This window comes from Mesoplodon bidens (assembly GCF_964165515.1).
Source record: "Mesoplodon bidens genome assembly, chromosome: 3".
Classification (NCBI taxonomy): Eukaryota; Metazoa; Chordata; class Mammalia; order Artiodactyla; family Ziphiidae; genus Mesoplodon; species Mesoplodon bidens.
The window spans coordinates 66,964,998-66,979,833 of record NC_138178.1 but is presented as its reverse complement, the minus strand read 5'-3'; the positions used below and the strand labels follow the sequence as shown (position 1 = coordinate 66,979,833).

Genomic DNA, 14,836 nt, shown 5'->3' with positions numbered 1-14,836 from the left:
TACAACCATTTAGGAGAGCAATCCGGCAACACCCAGGAAACAGGAAGCCTCACCCTACAGCAAGGCTACTCCTAGGAATGGATCCCAGAAAAACCTGCCAAACTTTCACCTGCATATCAGTCAAGATAAGATAGAAGATGTGATAATTCTTGGGATTACTGGAATACTAAAATAACTAAAAACAATCTAGATAAATGTTAAAATGACATTTTAAAATGTCCTTTTTTTTTAGGACAATCCAAAACTTTGAAAATCTCAATTGTTTATCCTTTTGGGAAGGTTTGCTTTTTTAAAAAAATATAGAAGCCATTATAGTCAAAAAAAATTTTTTTAAAGAATGTTATATAGGTTCAAGTAGGTATCATTGGTTGAAATTTAAAATTTTAAAAGGCAAAGTAACTTAAAAAACTAAAAAACATTATTTTTTACAGAAATGATTCCAAAGCATTGTAAAGTCACCCTAGGGTGCACAGAGGATAAAAATACAGGAATCATGGTTGGAAACATACATTTTTGTCCAGTTTGCTTTCTGACTGGAAGAGACAAAATTTTGAAGATCTAAATTTGCTGAAATGAATTATAATTAAGTTTTCTTAGAAGACTTAAAAAACAAAAGTATATAAGAAGTTATAGGACTTCCCTGGTGGCGCAGTGATTAAGAATCCACCTGCTGGGGCCTCCCCGGTGGCGCAGTGGTTGAGAGTCCGCCTGCCGATGCAGGGGATACGGGTTCGTGCCCCGGTCTGGGAGGATCCCATATGCCGCGGAGCGGCTGGGCCCGTGAGCCATGGCCGCTGGGCCTGCGCATCCGGAGCCTGTGCTCCGCAACGGGAGAGGCCACAACAGTGAGAGGCCCGCATACCGCAAAAAGAAAAAAAAGAAAAAAAAGAATCCACCTGCTGATGCAGGGGACACAGCTTCGAGCCCTGGTCTGGGAAGATGCCACATGCCACGGAGCAACTAAGCCTGTGCGCCACAACTACTGAGCCTGCGCTCTAGAGCCCGTGCGCCACAACTACTGAGCCCGCGTGCCTAGAGCCCGTGCTCTGCAACAAGAGAAGCCAACACAATGAGAAGCCCGTGCACCGCAACGAAGAGTAGCCCCCACTCGCCGAAACTAGAGAAAGCCCACGTGCAGCAACGAAGACCCAGTGCAGCCAAAAATAAATAAATAAATTTATTTTTTTTTAAGTTATAAAACCATCCCGTAGTGTGCAAAAAGTATCAGTCTCTCACCTTCTCACCCACATCCACTCCCCACCTCTGTAAAATTCTGATAGGTGGACCAACAACTGAAAGGCAAGTTGTAAAAGCATCCCAACGCGTGCATGTGCGGTAGCCACGATGACGGGCCACTCCTGGACGTCTTCTTCAGTCAGCTTCCCTGGAAGCCCAGCTCTTCCCACTGGGCAGGGTCAGCATCACCCACTGGTGATGGGCCTTCTTTTCTGCTGGTGCTATTTCATCCCTCAGCATTTAAACAACGACTACATATTTGCACACACTTCATGCTTGGCACTGGCCAGTGCTGGGGACAAGAGACAACAGGACAAGGTGCTACTTTTAAGGGGTTATAAACGGGCAAGGGACACAGACAGTTGACCACTGGACCAAAAGATGGCGATGTGATATACTCTGCCCAGAGGGACTGGGCTGAAAGTGCCTGAGAGGAAGGGACCAGTCAGCTGGCCTTGAAGTGGGAGAAGAACGAGGCATACACCTCTCCTCCCAGGTAGGTGGCAGATGGTGTCTTGTTCTCGAGGCTGCCGGGTGCTTGGCAGACGGCTGGCGTGGGGCAGGCTGCCAGGGACACTTGCTCGGGCCTCTGTTCAGCCCCTCTCAGCTCAAGAGGACGTGGAATGACTGTATTCATCTCTGTGTCCTCAGCGCCCAGCGAGGTCCTGGTGCACAATGGGCACTGAACTGACGGAGAAGCTGCTGAGCATCTGGACTGCAGCGCAGCGTTAAGGGGCTCAGGCACTGGGCTCTGGCAGGAGGCAGCTGACAGCGATTTGCAAAGTACAGCGCTGGGGGCTGCCTGCACACACAAAGCCATCCGTATTTTAAGAGTGGCCTTATGCAATGTCCATCATAGGAGAATGGTTAAACACCTCAAGTCCATTCACCCAATGGAATATTACAGCCACCAAATATGATGGTTAAAAACTATATACTGTATGAGAAAATGCTCATGCTGTCATGTGAACCAGCCAAGATAATCAGTCTCTCAATCTGGATACCTAAATGTATTGGGAAAAAGTAAAAAGGAAACATGTCAAAATGCTAACTGTGATTCTCAAGCTGGTAGGATAACAGGTGATTTTTCATTTTCTTAATATATATTTCTGTATTACCTAACTTCAGAGAGCATCTGTTACTTTTAAAGTCAGGGGGAGGGACTTCCCTGGTGGCACAGTGGTTAAGAATCCACCTGCCGGGCTTCCCTGGTGGCGCAGTGGTTGACAGTCTGCCTGCCGATGCAGGGGACACGGGTTCATGCCCCGGTCCGGGAAGATCCCACATGCCGCGGAGCGGCTGGGCCTGTGAGCCATGGCCGCTGAGCCTGCGCATCCGGAGCCTGTGCTCCACAACGGGAGAGGCCACAACAGTGAGAGGCCCACGTAACGCAAAAAAAAAAAGAAAGAAAGAATCCACCTGCCAATGCAGGGGACACGGGCTCGATCCCTGGTCCGGGAAGATCCCACATGCCACGGAGCAACTAAGCCTGTGCGCCACAACTACTGAGCCTGCGCTCTAGAGCCCACAAGCCACAACTACTGAAGCCCACACGCCACAACTACTGAAGCCCGTGCACCTAGAGCCTGTGCTCCACAACAAGAGAAGCCACTGCAATGCGAAGCCCTCGCACCACAACCAAGAGTAGCCCCCGCTCGTCACAACTAGAGAAAGCCCACACACAGCAACGAAGACCCAATGCAACCAAAAATTTTTTTTAAAAACCCTTAAAGTCGGGGAAAATGTCTCTTTAGAGTTTACATATATGTTGATGTGACAATGTGAGGCAAATTTTATCTTAAATTCACATACTTAAAATAGGTCTTCCCCTTCTGCCTGTAATAACACTATTAATAATAATTTTATTGAGTTTTTACAGTGTTCTAAGCATATTAAACTCTTTTAATGCATCATCTGAATTCAACCTCAGACACTCTATAAGAGAATATGACACTCATCTTACAGACAGGGAAACTGAGGCACAGAGATGTTAAGTGATGTGGCCAAGCTCCACAGCTCCAGGACAGGGCCTGTCTTCCAACCCGGCCATGTAACCCCAAGCCCAAGCACACTGAGCACACCAAGCACTGATGTGCTCAACCACACCCTCAGCGGAACTAAGAAAGATCAGTGCTTCATTTTTCTCATTCAGAAACACTGAGTCATCTGAAATTTTGAAGCTACTAGCTTCCAGGTGTCCATGAACACATAAAACTTTCTTTACTGGCCTCTTTATTCGCACCTGACTGTGCCAGCTGCCTCTTCCCACTGCTGTTCATTTCCTACTAGTTTACCCACTATTTTAACAAAAACGAATCTCTAGTTTAATTAGCAAAGGGAAGCAATCACAGGGAGACCAGACGGGCTTCTCCGGGATCAGGTGACATCCATGAAGCTGGGACAGGAACCCAAAGGAAAGCCCGCTCTGTAGGAAGGGCAAAGCTCACCCTCCTGCCGTCCTCCCACAGCACTCCAAGAGGCAGTGGCGGGGCAGGGGGAGAGCTTGGGCCCAGAGCCACAGATGTCTGAGGCCAAACCCCAGCTTGGGCTCTCCGTGGCGGCACCTCAGGCAAGATGCTTAGTGGATCTGATCCTCAGATTTCTCCCAAGTAAAATGGGGATAACCATACCTCCACTCACATGGCTTTGTGCAGCTGTGTGGCTGCTAGCAATGGGCTGGGGCTCCCTTTCCCTGGGCAAAGAGTTCACGTGAATTCAGACACTCACTTCTGGGTGCGAGAGACACTAAAATGAAAGACAGGGCTGCAGCCCTTAAGCTGGAAGACAAGCAAGCACGCAGGACGACCCAGGACGATAACCACTGCCACCGAGGCCTGGGCCAGAGCAGTGGGAACGGGAGCGGGCCCTGAAGTCAGCTTTGGGAAGGCGGGAAAGTATCACAGAGGAAGGGGCACATGAGCTCAGGCTGAGCAGCAGCTTTCTAGGGAGGTAAGCGGGGCAATGGGGTCTAGATAGTGGAACTGTGTACAAAAGTACACAGAGAATGGCGTACCACCAGAGGACAAGGGCTCCATCACAGGGCATGCTGCGCTCCCAGCAGCCCAGCAAGCAGGCAGGTCAGGGTGTGGAAGGAGGCTGGGCTCTGCCTGGAAGTGGGGGCGCGGGGCAGGGGGTGGTGAGGACATGGCTGAATCTGTGAGTGAGGCGGATAGAAGGGCTGGGTGAGTGAAGGCAGGAAGAGAGGAGATGAGGCTACTGCAGTGATGCAGGACAGGGGATGGTGACCTAACAGTGAGAAGCGAATGAGAGAACCGATCTGAGAGCCGCCAGGCAGGTGGCAGTGATCAGAAACAGCAACTCCAGGGACACAGAGAGAGAGGAAGGAGTGCTGCAGGCTGACTCGGGTTCCTGGCCTGGGGAACCAGTGGGTGAGGAGGCAGTATAGGTGGTAACAGAGGGCAGTAATGAGGATCCCTCCAGAGGCAGAAATGCAAATAGAAAGTAAAATTCAGGGCTCAACTAGGCAAACAGAGGTCACACTAAACATTTATAACAGGGATTTACCCAGGGCAACGGTCACACTGGTGATGGAAAAGCTGAGAAACCAAACACTTGATGGTGAGGCAGCCCAGAGGCCAGGGCAGGAAGCCACCCCCAGGCTGGAGCAGGGAGGTCCCCGCTGGCATGAAGAACCCGCCAGACAGGAGCTGGCACCACGGAGGAGGCAGTCACTGGCAGAGGCAGTACCCCGGACGGAGAGGGAGAAAACTGCCTTCAGCTGCCGCGCCCTCCTCCGCTGGCCGACACAGGAGCTGGGAGACAGCCTGCGGGCCAGCTGTCAGGCCGGGAGTACAGCAGTGAGGGCGAGGAGTGGCTGTGGGCAGGCAGGCCGAGCACCAGCACAAGCCTGGAGAAGAGGATGCAATGAGCGCAGACACGGGCGCAGCTGCGGGCAAGAGAAAAAAAGGCTCTTGGGCAGGACTGGACCAAATGTCAGACACAGGAGGAGGGTTGCCAATAGGGAAGCAGGGAAAGGCCATTACAGAAGCCAGTGACGGCAGCACCCCCAGCCCAGCAAAGGGAAGAGATGCCCTGGGCTGCAACAGCCAAGGGTCTGGTATAGAGTCGGGACTGTCCCAAGTGCAGACAGAACCCCTGGACTCTCCCAGCCCACATCATCCTACCCGCCCCCTGGCTTCAGACTCCAGGCGTGGTGGGCATGAATTGTGCTGGTTAGATCTCCTGCTGTGGGCAGTACTGACAGCCCCAGCACTGCCCCTCTGGATCCATCACCACATTTGTTTACAGAAGCCATGTCGCCCCCGCTGCTTCCAGCCAGTGAGTGAGCAGGGAGAGCACTATTGCAGCCCGTTCCCACCGAGATGTGTGCACCTTTAACAGGTGACGTTGGCTTGAGGACGCCACACAGGCCTGGCCAAAACTTTCTCAGAACTTCACAATAGGCTGGGATCTTTCCCACCTACCCAAACCTCCTTCCTTCCCCTGGTCTAGGGGTTCACCGGGCCTTCCCCAGTCCCTCCCCTAGATCCTTCACAGGTCTTTTCCCTCAGAATCTCTGGCACATCTGCTTCTGCCTTGGTCTCTGCCTCTTGGAGAACCCAAGCTAACACGCCAAGCTCCCCAGGCACCCCTGGATTGTGGCTTAGCTGGCCAGGCAGGCCAAGCCCAGGGTAGACAGTGCTAAGCAGTGACCACAGAGCGGGTCTGCAGGCCTGGTCTGTTTCTCTCTGGATGTAGCAATCACCCTGCTGGCTTCCAGGGCACTAAGTGAGCCTAACCTGGTACTTGCTCCCAAGCAGCCCGGCCCAGTCTCCAGGGCAGGCCCAGCCTCCGTGTGCACCTTGTTCAGGGGTCCACGTACATGGAGCCTCCCCCACCAAGGCTTAATTCAGGTCACATTTCAGCTCTAATTCTACAGGTTTTTGACTGAAGCACAATACTTTTAGAAGTACCTGGGATCCTAAAAGAGTCTTTGTGTAATAGTCTCGAGGCATGAAAACTTCCACTATGGTGACTAGACACCAGAAAGCGTCTTCTTGTTCCAAGTATAGGAGGGCCACTGCCACCAATCTACAAGCAAACGGAGAACAAAGTGAGCGCCAGCCTCCTAGCCCAGACCCGGGCAGCACGGCCCGTCTTCACAGAGGCCTCTGCAGTATGCTGCACTCTCTCACGGCCACAGCAACTTCTAGTTCTCCAAGAAAGAACACTAAATGAGTGTTCCTTGGCGAGGGTGGCATTTCCTAGTTTGAGAAGCAAAGCTACATCCACCCTCCCCTTCATTTGGTTTTTGTTTAAAGATGATGGAACTGTTTCCCAATGAGCAGCCAGCCTCCTTTTTTTAAAACGTTTTCATGATAAGATTTTTGCTAATGCAGCTAATTCTTCGAGTTTTTTGTTCAAGAAGTTCCAACTAATCCTTTTATGCACAAAAAATCCAGGGGTGAATATAAGGGGAAAAGAACACATGATGGTTTAAAAACAACTTTCTTGATACCAGTCTACTTGAAACGGGGCTTCAGACAAATGAATCACTGCGGTGGGGCTTTCTCAAAGAACTGCATCCACAGCACACACGTGGGGTGGGAAAGGGGACCATATGTATCACCTGTTATGTCACTCACAATGGAAGCTTGGGTCTGGCTATTTACATGGTCACCACTGAGAGGTTACTCATCCAGTAACCCCAGGTTTGGCTCTGAGCGGGCATTCAGGGCAGAAGGCTAAAAAGGAAGAGGCAAGAGAAAAGCCCCCCTCTATATATCCAAGAACCTCTGCTCGCGACATGAAGGTTCTGTGCATCACTTACGGAAAACCCTATAGTCACTTCTCAGAATCTGTTTTTGTTTTCTTCCTTGGATAAAATTATAATGAAATCTCAAATTAAAAGGTTAAAAAAAAAAGAACTGGGAAGGGGATGCCTTGAGTAGGCATGAATGGGATGGAGAGTAGAAAGGTTATAACAGGTAGAGATGGACAAGGAGAGAAATACAGGACATGCACAGCACCTGCGGAAGCCAGGAGAAAGGGTAGAGAGACTGAAATGAGCAGAGCCTTTGACGACATCACTTTTAGTTAAATGATGTTCCAGATGACAGGCCTGAATCACTGAGGAAAGGCTAGCATTCTTCTGCTGAAGTTCTGGGTTCACAGTTCTGTTCTCATGTACAAAATAATGTGGAGAAAAAAAAATCCAGTAAAATGGTTAAAATTTAGAGGTCCTAATGGTGATGGCACGGAGAAAGATTTAATTTTCTGGAAAGTCTCCTTATGTGTGGAACAGCTGATTCATGACAATGTCAGATAAATGGGGTGTTACTGCACCCAGGCATGCTCAAGTCCTCGCCAAGATCCCTTAAGTTTCAGAGGTTTTTAGCTTCCAGGAATTTTTAGACTGAGTATACAATGTGAACTGTGCATTTATGCAAAACAAGGCTGCTTTGTTAGGCAATAACTCATTTACAGGCGTTTTTTTTTAAATGGGGACCATCGAGGAGCAGCCACAGTCCCTTTTACTTTCAGGGCCCAGAGAGGGCACCCTGTCCTGACCACCACAGAGGCAATGACTTCCTGGAAACCATTGGTTTCAGGTCTTAACCAACTAACATTCCAGTTTAAAAGCTTTTCTTCCTGCAATACTCTCATTTCAGATGCAAATAGATAGCCCTTATCTGGAGGTCAGTATCCAGCACAGATGAGGATTAAAAAGGCCCAAGAGCTGCCAGAATAAACGTCAGCATTCAAAACTCAATGCATGCACTTGACTTAAGGAGAATTGCTAAAGATGGCACACGGAGCTTCTTCATTCTTTGTCCATGTTTCTAGCAAGCTTGGTTACCTACTTTGATTACACAGAGGAATATAAAAGGCCTCTAATGACAGCAGCAGAAGTGCACCAGCGAGGTAAGAGACAGACAGGAGGTAAAAAGCAGCCACAAGCACTCAAAGTCCAGTGATGGGGAGCAGCTTCATGGAGAAAAGACCTCAGTACCTCCCGTGGCCTCATCCCGGTGCAGCTCAGCTCAGAATGAGGAGCCTGGATCATTTAGAGAAGGTGAGAGGCTTTTCAGTGTCCTCTGCCTATGGAAGCAGGGAAGTAAGCCAGACCTGCAGAAGGCTCTCATACAAAAGAAAACAAGTTTGGGCTCTTCAAGGGCTAGGTTTAACCAGCTGAAAAATTGTTTGGGGCAACCTCTTGATTGACAAAGATCCTGTATAAACAAGGACTGGCCCTGTTTTCACATCAAGCACTATAAATGAATGAAAGCAAACTTCTGATCGAAACCTGAGTGTGATGAGAACAACAAGGAATCAAAATGAGAAACCTAGTTGTTCCAAATAGTTTGACTTTGGTGTTCTTAATATTGGATTGGCCAAAAAGTTCATTCAGAAAACCCGAACGGGGCTTCCCTGGTGGCGCAGTAGTGGTTGAGAGTCCGCCTGCCGATGCAGGGGACACAGGTTTGTGCCCCGGTCCGGGAAGATCCCGCATGCCACGGAGCGGCTGGGCCCATGAGCCACGGCTGCTGAGCCTGCGTGTCCGGAGCCTGTGCTCCACAGTGGGAGAGGCCACAACAGTGAGAGGCCTGCATACCGCACAAAAAAAAAAGAAAAAAAGAAAACCTGAACGAACTTTTTTGACCAACCCAATACTTTCCAAAAGCATGTCTGTTTCTTTCAATTATTCTAGAATTGGGGATACTGCATAATTAAAACTAGCTTACTGCAGCTATTGATATTTATTTCCCTTAAAAGACTGGTTTTTCTTGGCTCATCAGGAGGGGAGGGGGCTGTCAGGCAGCACCTGGAGCTACAAGTTATCTTACCGGCAAAGAGGAGTCCCCTGTGGGCCAGGCACCCACCTGTTTAGACCTTGGCAGTAGCCAATGTCTGGATTCCGCCAGGAGAAGGCGAGCAGGACGTTGCGCAGCTTCTGTATACCTTCCGAGGTGGGGCACGAGTAATGTTTGTTGTTGGGCAGAGTCCGCAGCAGGTCCAGCTCGATCTGCTTGGAGGCCGGGTTCTGTTTCTCCAGAGCCTTCTGAAGCAAGGTCTGGAAGTAACCAGGCTTAGTGCTGTCCTTGAATTTCCTGGTGTGAAGGTCTACACACCACTTCCACACCTTGGAACGGTGCTCATGTGGAATGCCCGCACGGATCAGGTTCTTTAATTCTGGAGAGCACATCATCTCCCTGTTCACTGTGCTCGCAAAATAGTTTTCCCACTTGACGCCAGTGGAAACCTCCTGGTTTTCTGTGAGGTAGAGAGTCTTCAGGTCCAATGCCCGGACTTTGGCGACCAACTTCTCTTCCTCGTCATCCTCTGGGACAGTCCTAAACCCATAAATGTCATATTCACTGTTGAGAAAAACAAAAGGAAAAATTAAAGGATGCAATCTGGCAAAAAGGTCAATGAAACAGAAAAGAGAACCTAGAAATCTACCCGTGTGTAAATGGCACTTTGATATATGACCAGGCATTTCAACTCAGTGAGGAAATAATAAACTTCTCAATAAACAGGGTGAGAATAACTGGCTATCTATATGGGAAAAAATTACATTAGATCTTTCCTTGATACTATACAGGAAAAAAATCAATTCTAGATGGCTGAGGTGCTAAATGTGAAAAGCACAGAAGAAAATACAAGCAATACTGCAAATACAAGGCTGATAAATTTGGCTACATTAATATACATGTGCATGTATGTTTATATAGCCTACATATACACATCCATAACACTTATGCTCGAAAAATGTTTTAAAAAGTGAAAAGACAAGGGAGAAAACATTTGTAAGACATTAGGGATGACAAAGAATTAAGAATTCTTTTTAATTCTTAAAAAGAAAAAGAATTATTCTGCTGTGGTAGGTAGAATAATGGTCCCCCAAAATGTTCCTGGAACCTGTGAATATGTCACGTTACTGCATGTGGAATTACAGTTACAGAACTTAAGGCAGGGAGATTATCCTGGGTTAGCCGGGTGGGACCACAGTAAACACAGGAGCCCTTAAAGTGGAAGAGGAAGGCAGAAGAGTGGACCAGAGGTGCAACAATGTAAGAAGAGGCAGGAAGGATGTGAATTGGGAGAGGGCCTGGACCCATGGTTGCTGACTTTGAAGATGGAAGAAGGCGGCCACAAGCCAAGGAATGCAGGTGGCCTCCAGAAGCTGGGAATGGCCACACCTGACAGGCAGCAAGGAAACAAAGACCTAGTCCTACAACCAGAAGGAAGTGTATTCTGCCAACATCTTGAATAAGAAAGGACACAAACTGTCTCCTAGAACCTCCAGAAAGGAACGCAGCACTGCTAATACCCTTACTTTCATCCAGTGAGTCCATGCTGGGCTGCTTGACCAACAGAACTGTTGCATAATAAATATGTATCACAAACTTATTGGCTTAAAACAATAATTTGTTATGGCAGTCATAGAAAACCAATACAAAGGCCTTTCACACACTGGTGCTGAGTGTGTAAGCCTGTACAAGCACTTTGGAAATCAGATCTAGCAGAGCTGAAGATATGCATTCCCTATAGGTCAGGAATTCCACTTCTAGCCTACACCCTGGAGAAACTCTCTCACGCAGACACACAGACACATGGATACATGTACCACGATGTTTCCTGCACCACAGTTTGTAACAAGGAAAAATTGAACCATTCTAAGTGTTCACCATGAGAGAAGGAATAAAAAATGTGAAGTTGTGAGGCAGGTAAAAAAAAATTCTCAGGAGCTACATGTATCAACCTGTATAATTTCAGAAAACAATGTTGAAAGAAATAAGTTGCAAAAAGGTATGAATATGGTAGGATTAGCATACTAAAACGTGTCTTCAATTAGAGGTACATATTGAAGTGTTTAAAGCTGAAATGACATGTCTGGTACTTGCTTTAAAATATTCCAGGAAAAAAAAAAAAAAAACTTTGGAGGGGAAGGGTACGAAGAAACAGGATTACCAAAATGTTAATAATTGCTAAATTATTGGGTAACAGTTGCATATGGGGGTTGTCATATGATTCCGTCTACTACTTTGTATGTTTGAAATTTTCCATAATGAAAAGTTAAAAGTAAATCAATATACACAGCTATTGTTCTAGTTATACATGAAGTTTGAAAAGATACAACATGAATAGTAAGAGCCCAAAACACAAGTGGGAGGAAGACGTGGTGCCCTCAGGGCAGACTGCTAGGCCGCCCTCACGGGAGTCCCCCAGCCACTGCGGACGCAGCAGGAGCGCACAGCATGGAGACAGCGCTCCTGGCCTGGGAATGGGGCTGCCCAGTCTGGGGCCACGTCCTTGCCACTCACCATCTGTGTGACCTGGGCAAGTTACATCACCTCCCTAACCTCAGCTTCCGCATTTGCTGAGCAAGGATAAAAACATCCGCCTGGCTGAGCTGCGTTAAATACAAGCCTGCATGTAAGGACCTTGGAACGGCTCCCAGCACACAGGGCTCCGTAAGAGTTTTGTAACAATGGCATTGGTCGCATTCTGACAGCATAGTTTTACCTGTCATCTGAGTAACATGGACAAGGCAGGCCAGTGTTGTAAGCACAGAGAAGGGAAAGAGTGGTTCAAGCTGAAGCCAGGCTTCCCCTGGGCCAGGGGTGGGGCTGGAGAAGCTGAGCCACAGCAGCAAGCAGGGCCTAGACACAGGGCTGCCAGAGGGGCAAGGGGGCGGAGACAGGAGGAGACTGGACTGAGAGGATTTGCAGATTTCTCCTTGAGCCAGTATTTCATGAATCTCAGTTTTAAGAAACTAGGATATGAAGGTTCTTAATCCAAGACCCATCACAGGCTTCCACACTCCATGGTTTTCTGCAAAATAGATGCAATATCGTGTGTGTGTCCAACTGCATTTTGGGGCCAAGGGTGTCCACGGCTTGTATCAGACCCTCAATGAGTTCTGAACCACTGAATCAGGTTACCCAAGTGTCCTTCCCTTACAGAGAAGACCTAATTTTCCACTTAGGGTCCCCCTTGGCTTTCAAACCACCCACGGGTGCAGCCAGGTCTCTGGAGAGGGTTCTACTCATAGGAAGACAGGCTCCTCTTGCAGCAGGACTGGCTACCACCCACGTTGGCATGGTACATGGGAGAAAGGTCTTGGAATGAAAACTTAGGCTGAACCCCAGCTCTGTTACTTGATTATTACAGCAAGACTGATGACATTATCTGTTCTAATGACTGGAAGGTCCTTGTCATGAGCATCAAATGAGACACGGAGAATTGTGTAAAGTTCTCAATGAATGGCTACTGCTGTTGAAAGAGGGACTTGAGAAATGGGTCCCACTCTCCTCAACGGTCACTAGCACCTTTACCTGACAAGATGAGGTTTAACGAATGCTTGCTCCGGGCTCTCAACCTGCAGAGCATCCTCCAGCAGCTGGGCTATGACATCCCGAGAAGGCCCCTGTTCTTCTGAGCAAACTGGTGTCTTCATTTCTTGGAGCAGGATCAAGTATTTGCTTTCTATCTGGCAGAGCTTGGCTTCCAGGCTAGAATACTACAGAGAATGTGGTAGTTACCTCCAATCAGACAGAGACACAGGAAGAGCAATCCTCAAGTACCTCAAGCAATCAAAGAATGACAAGCCAAGAACCACTAGCAAGTGAGCCAGAAAGAGACTGTATCAAAGACAAGAGATGAATTTATGCCACAGGCCACCTGTCTTATTTAAATGGCCCACATGGGCCCCGTCTTCCTTCTAGGGGGTATGACACAGAAGTACTGGTAATAAGGCCTCTGCACATCAACACACATATCACTTCTGGACAGGGTTGAGGTGAGCAGCAGAAACCAGGCCACACACCCATTACTGAGGTCAAGCTGAGTGCCGCCTGGACACGAGCCCCAAGCAGCCATCCCACGCAACATCAATCCTTTCCTAGGATGCTGTGACCCAGAACTAGCTCTCATCTGCTACCTTATCAGACAAATCAATACACCCCTGGAAAACGTGCAGGAACAAGGTTTGGGAAGATATTCTGAGGACTGCTCAAAAGGTATATGAGGCATACAACAGCTGCTGACACAGTGTCACTGAGCTTCATTTGATTGTAACTGGAAAGTCTGTGATGTCTCTACACCCTGCAAAGCCCTTTTCCACCACAGTCACATCTAACTCTCAAACCAACCCTATCAGGTTCACAGAGGGGGCATCACCCTCCCCATCCCCATTTATAGATAAGAAACTGATTCACACAACTCAGTAGCAGAAATCAAAATCCAGATAACCTTAATTTGGGGGAACCTTAGAATTGTATTTAATTTTTTTTCTGTAAGCTTCATTATATGTGTGAATAAAAGCCCCCTCTCAGGACATTTCTATTTGTCTTCATCACGAAGTGAAACTAAACACAGGGCTATGCACTTCATATACTTTAAATATAATTTGTTATCAATAACCACACCCTCCAAGCATGGGGGTTGAACTGATTTTAAAGCATGTCCATTTTTAAATGGCTTCTGAATCATACCTCCCCCCAGATGATAGAATATAACCATCCTGACCCACCTTTGCCATCAGATCCCTCGCGCTTCTTTCTGCATTTCTCCGTAGAGCTGAGAGTTCCAAGATTTCCTTATTCAGAAATTTATTTTGCGTTTTGTACCCCTGTAGATTATCCTGTTGCAAAAAAAAGGTCCATCAATTCACATTGGTTGAATGTTGATTAATTATTCTATATCAGCGGTCCCCAACCTTTTTGGCACCAGGGACCAGTTTCATGGAGGACAATTTTTCCACAGACCGGGGGGTGGGAGGATGGCTTTGGGACGATTCAAGTGCTGTACATTTATTGTGTACTTTATTTCTATTATTATTACATTGCAATATATAATGAAATAATTACACAACTCACCGTAATGCTGACAGGAGGTGCAGCTCAGGCGGTAGTGTGAGCGATGGGGAGCAGCTATAAATACAGATGAAGCTTCACTCGCTCGCCCACTGCTCACCTCCTGCTATGCGGCCTGGTTCCTAACAGGCCATGGACCGATACCAGTCCGTGGCCCAGGGATTGGGGACCCCTGTTCAATATAATTAATATTTTGCTGCCTCACCAATCAAATAGCCCTGCTAAGTTAGAACAAGTTCTAAGGAAATGAAAGCTGATTACTAGACACTTTCTGACTGAACTTTGCGGTTACCCTTGGCAGTAGAAGGTAGGCAGGGACCACTGCTGTAATGAAGGAGATGGGGAAATAAATTTATTTAATGGTGGTGATTTTTCTCATCTGTCCTTAGGAAAAGTAAGTAGGACTTATGTCCTAAATCTATGCAAATATTTTATCTACCCACATTTATTGGGTACAAAAGGTAATGCCTTACATTCATTTTGTTTTTTAACTAGAGAAACTGAACAAATTTTCTGTAGATTCTCATTTTTACTTATCCAGTTTATGTGGAAGAGGCTACACACATACACAATGCCCTTACTTAAAGAATTACACTTAATAATGAATACATATAACCTACAATGTACAAGGCACATAAGAGAACATGTTCCTCAACTTTTTTACATTAAAAAATTTCAAACTTATGAAAACATTGAAAGAAAAGTACAATAAACACAATATACCCTTCACCTAAATTTGCCAATTGTTAACTTTTGCC

The 14,836-nt window shown here is 47.4% G+C and overlaps 1 protein-coding gene across 3 annotated transcripts in view; it reads right to left on the bottom strand.

The window, feature by feature from the left end:
- Positions 1–14,836, bottom strand: part of TBC1D2B (TBC1 domain family member 2B) — an 87,680-nt gene that overhangs the window by 11,827 nt on the left and 61,017 nt on the right. For all 3 annotated transcript variants that reach the window (XM_081230158.1, XM_081230159.1, XM_081230160.1), the window contains exons 7-10: positions 13,736–13,846; positions 12,540–12,724; positions 9,081–9,575; positions 6,171–6,288 (exon numbers count right to left, since the gene is read on the bottom strand). In XM_081230158.1, coding sequence (XP_081086284.1) covers positions 6,171–6,288; positions 9,081–9,575; positions 12,540–12,724; positions 13,736–13,846 — 909 coding nt within the window. The remainder of the gene's footprint in view (positions 1–6,170; positions 6,289–9,080; positions 9,576–12,539; positions 12,725–13,735; positions 13,847–14,836) is intronic.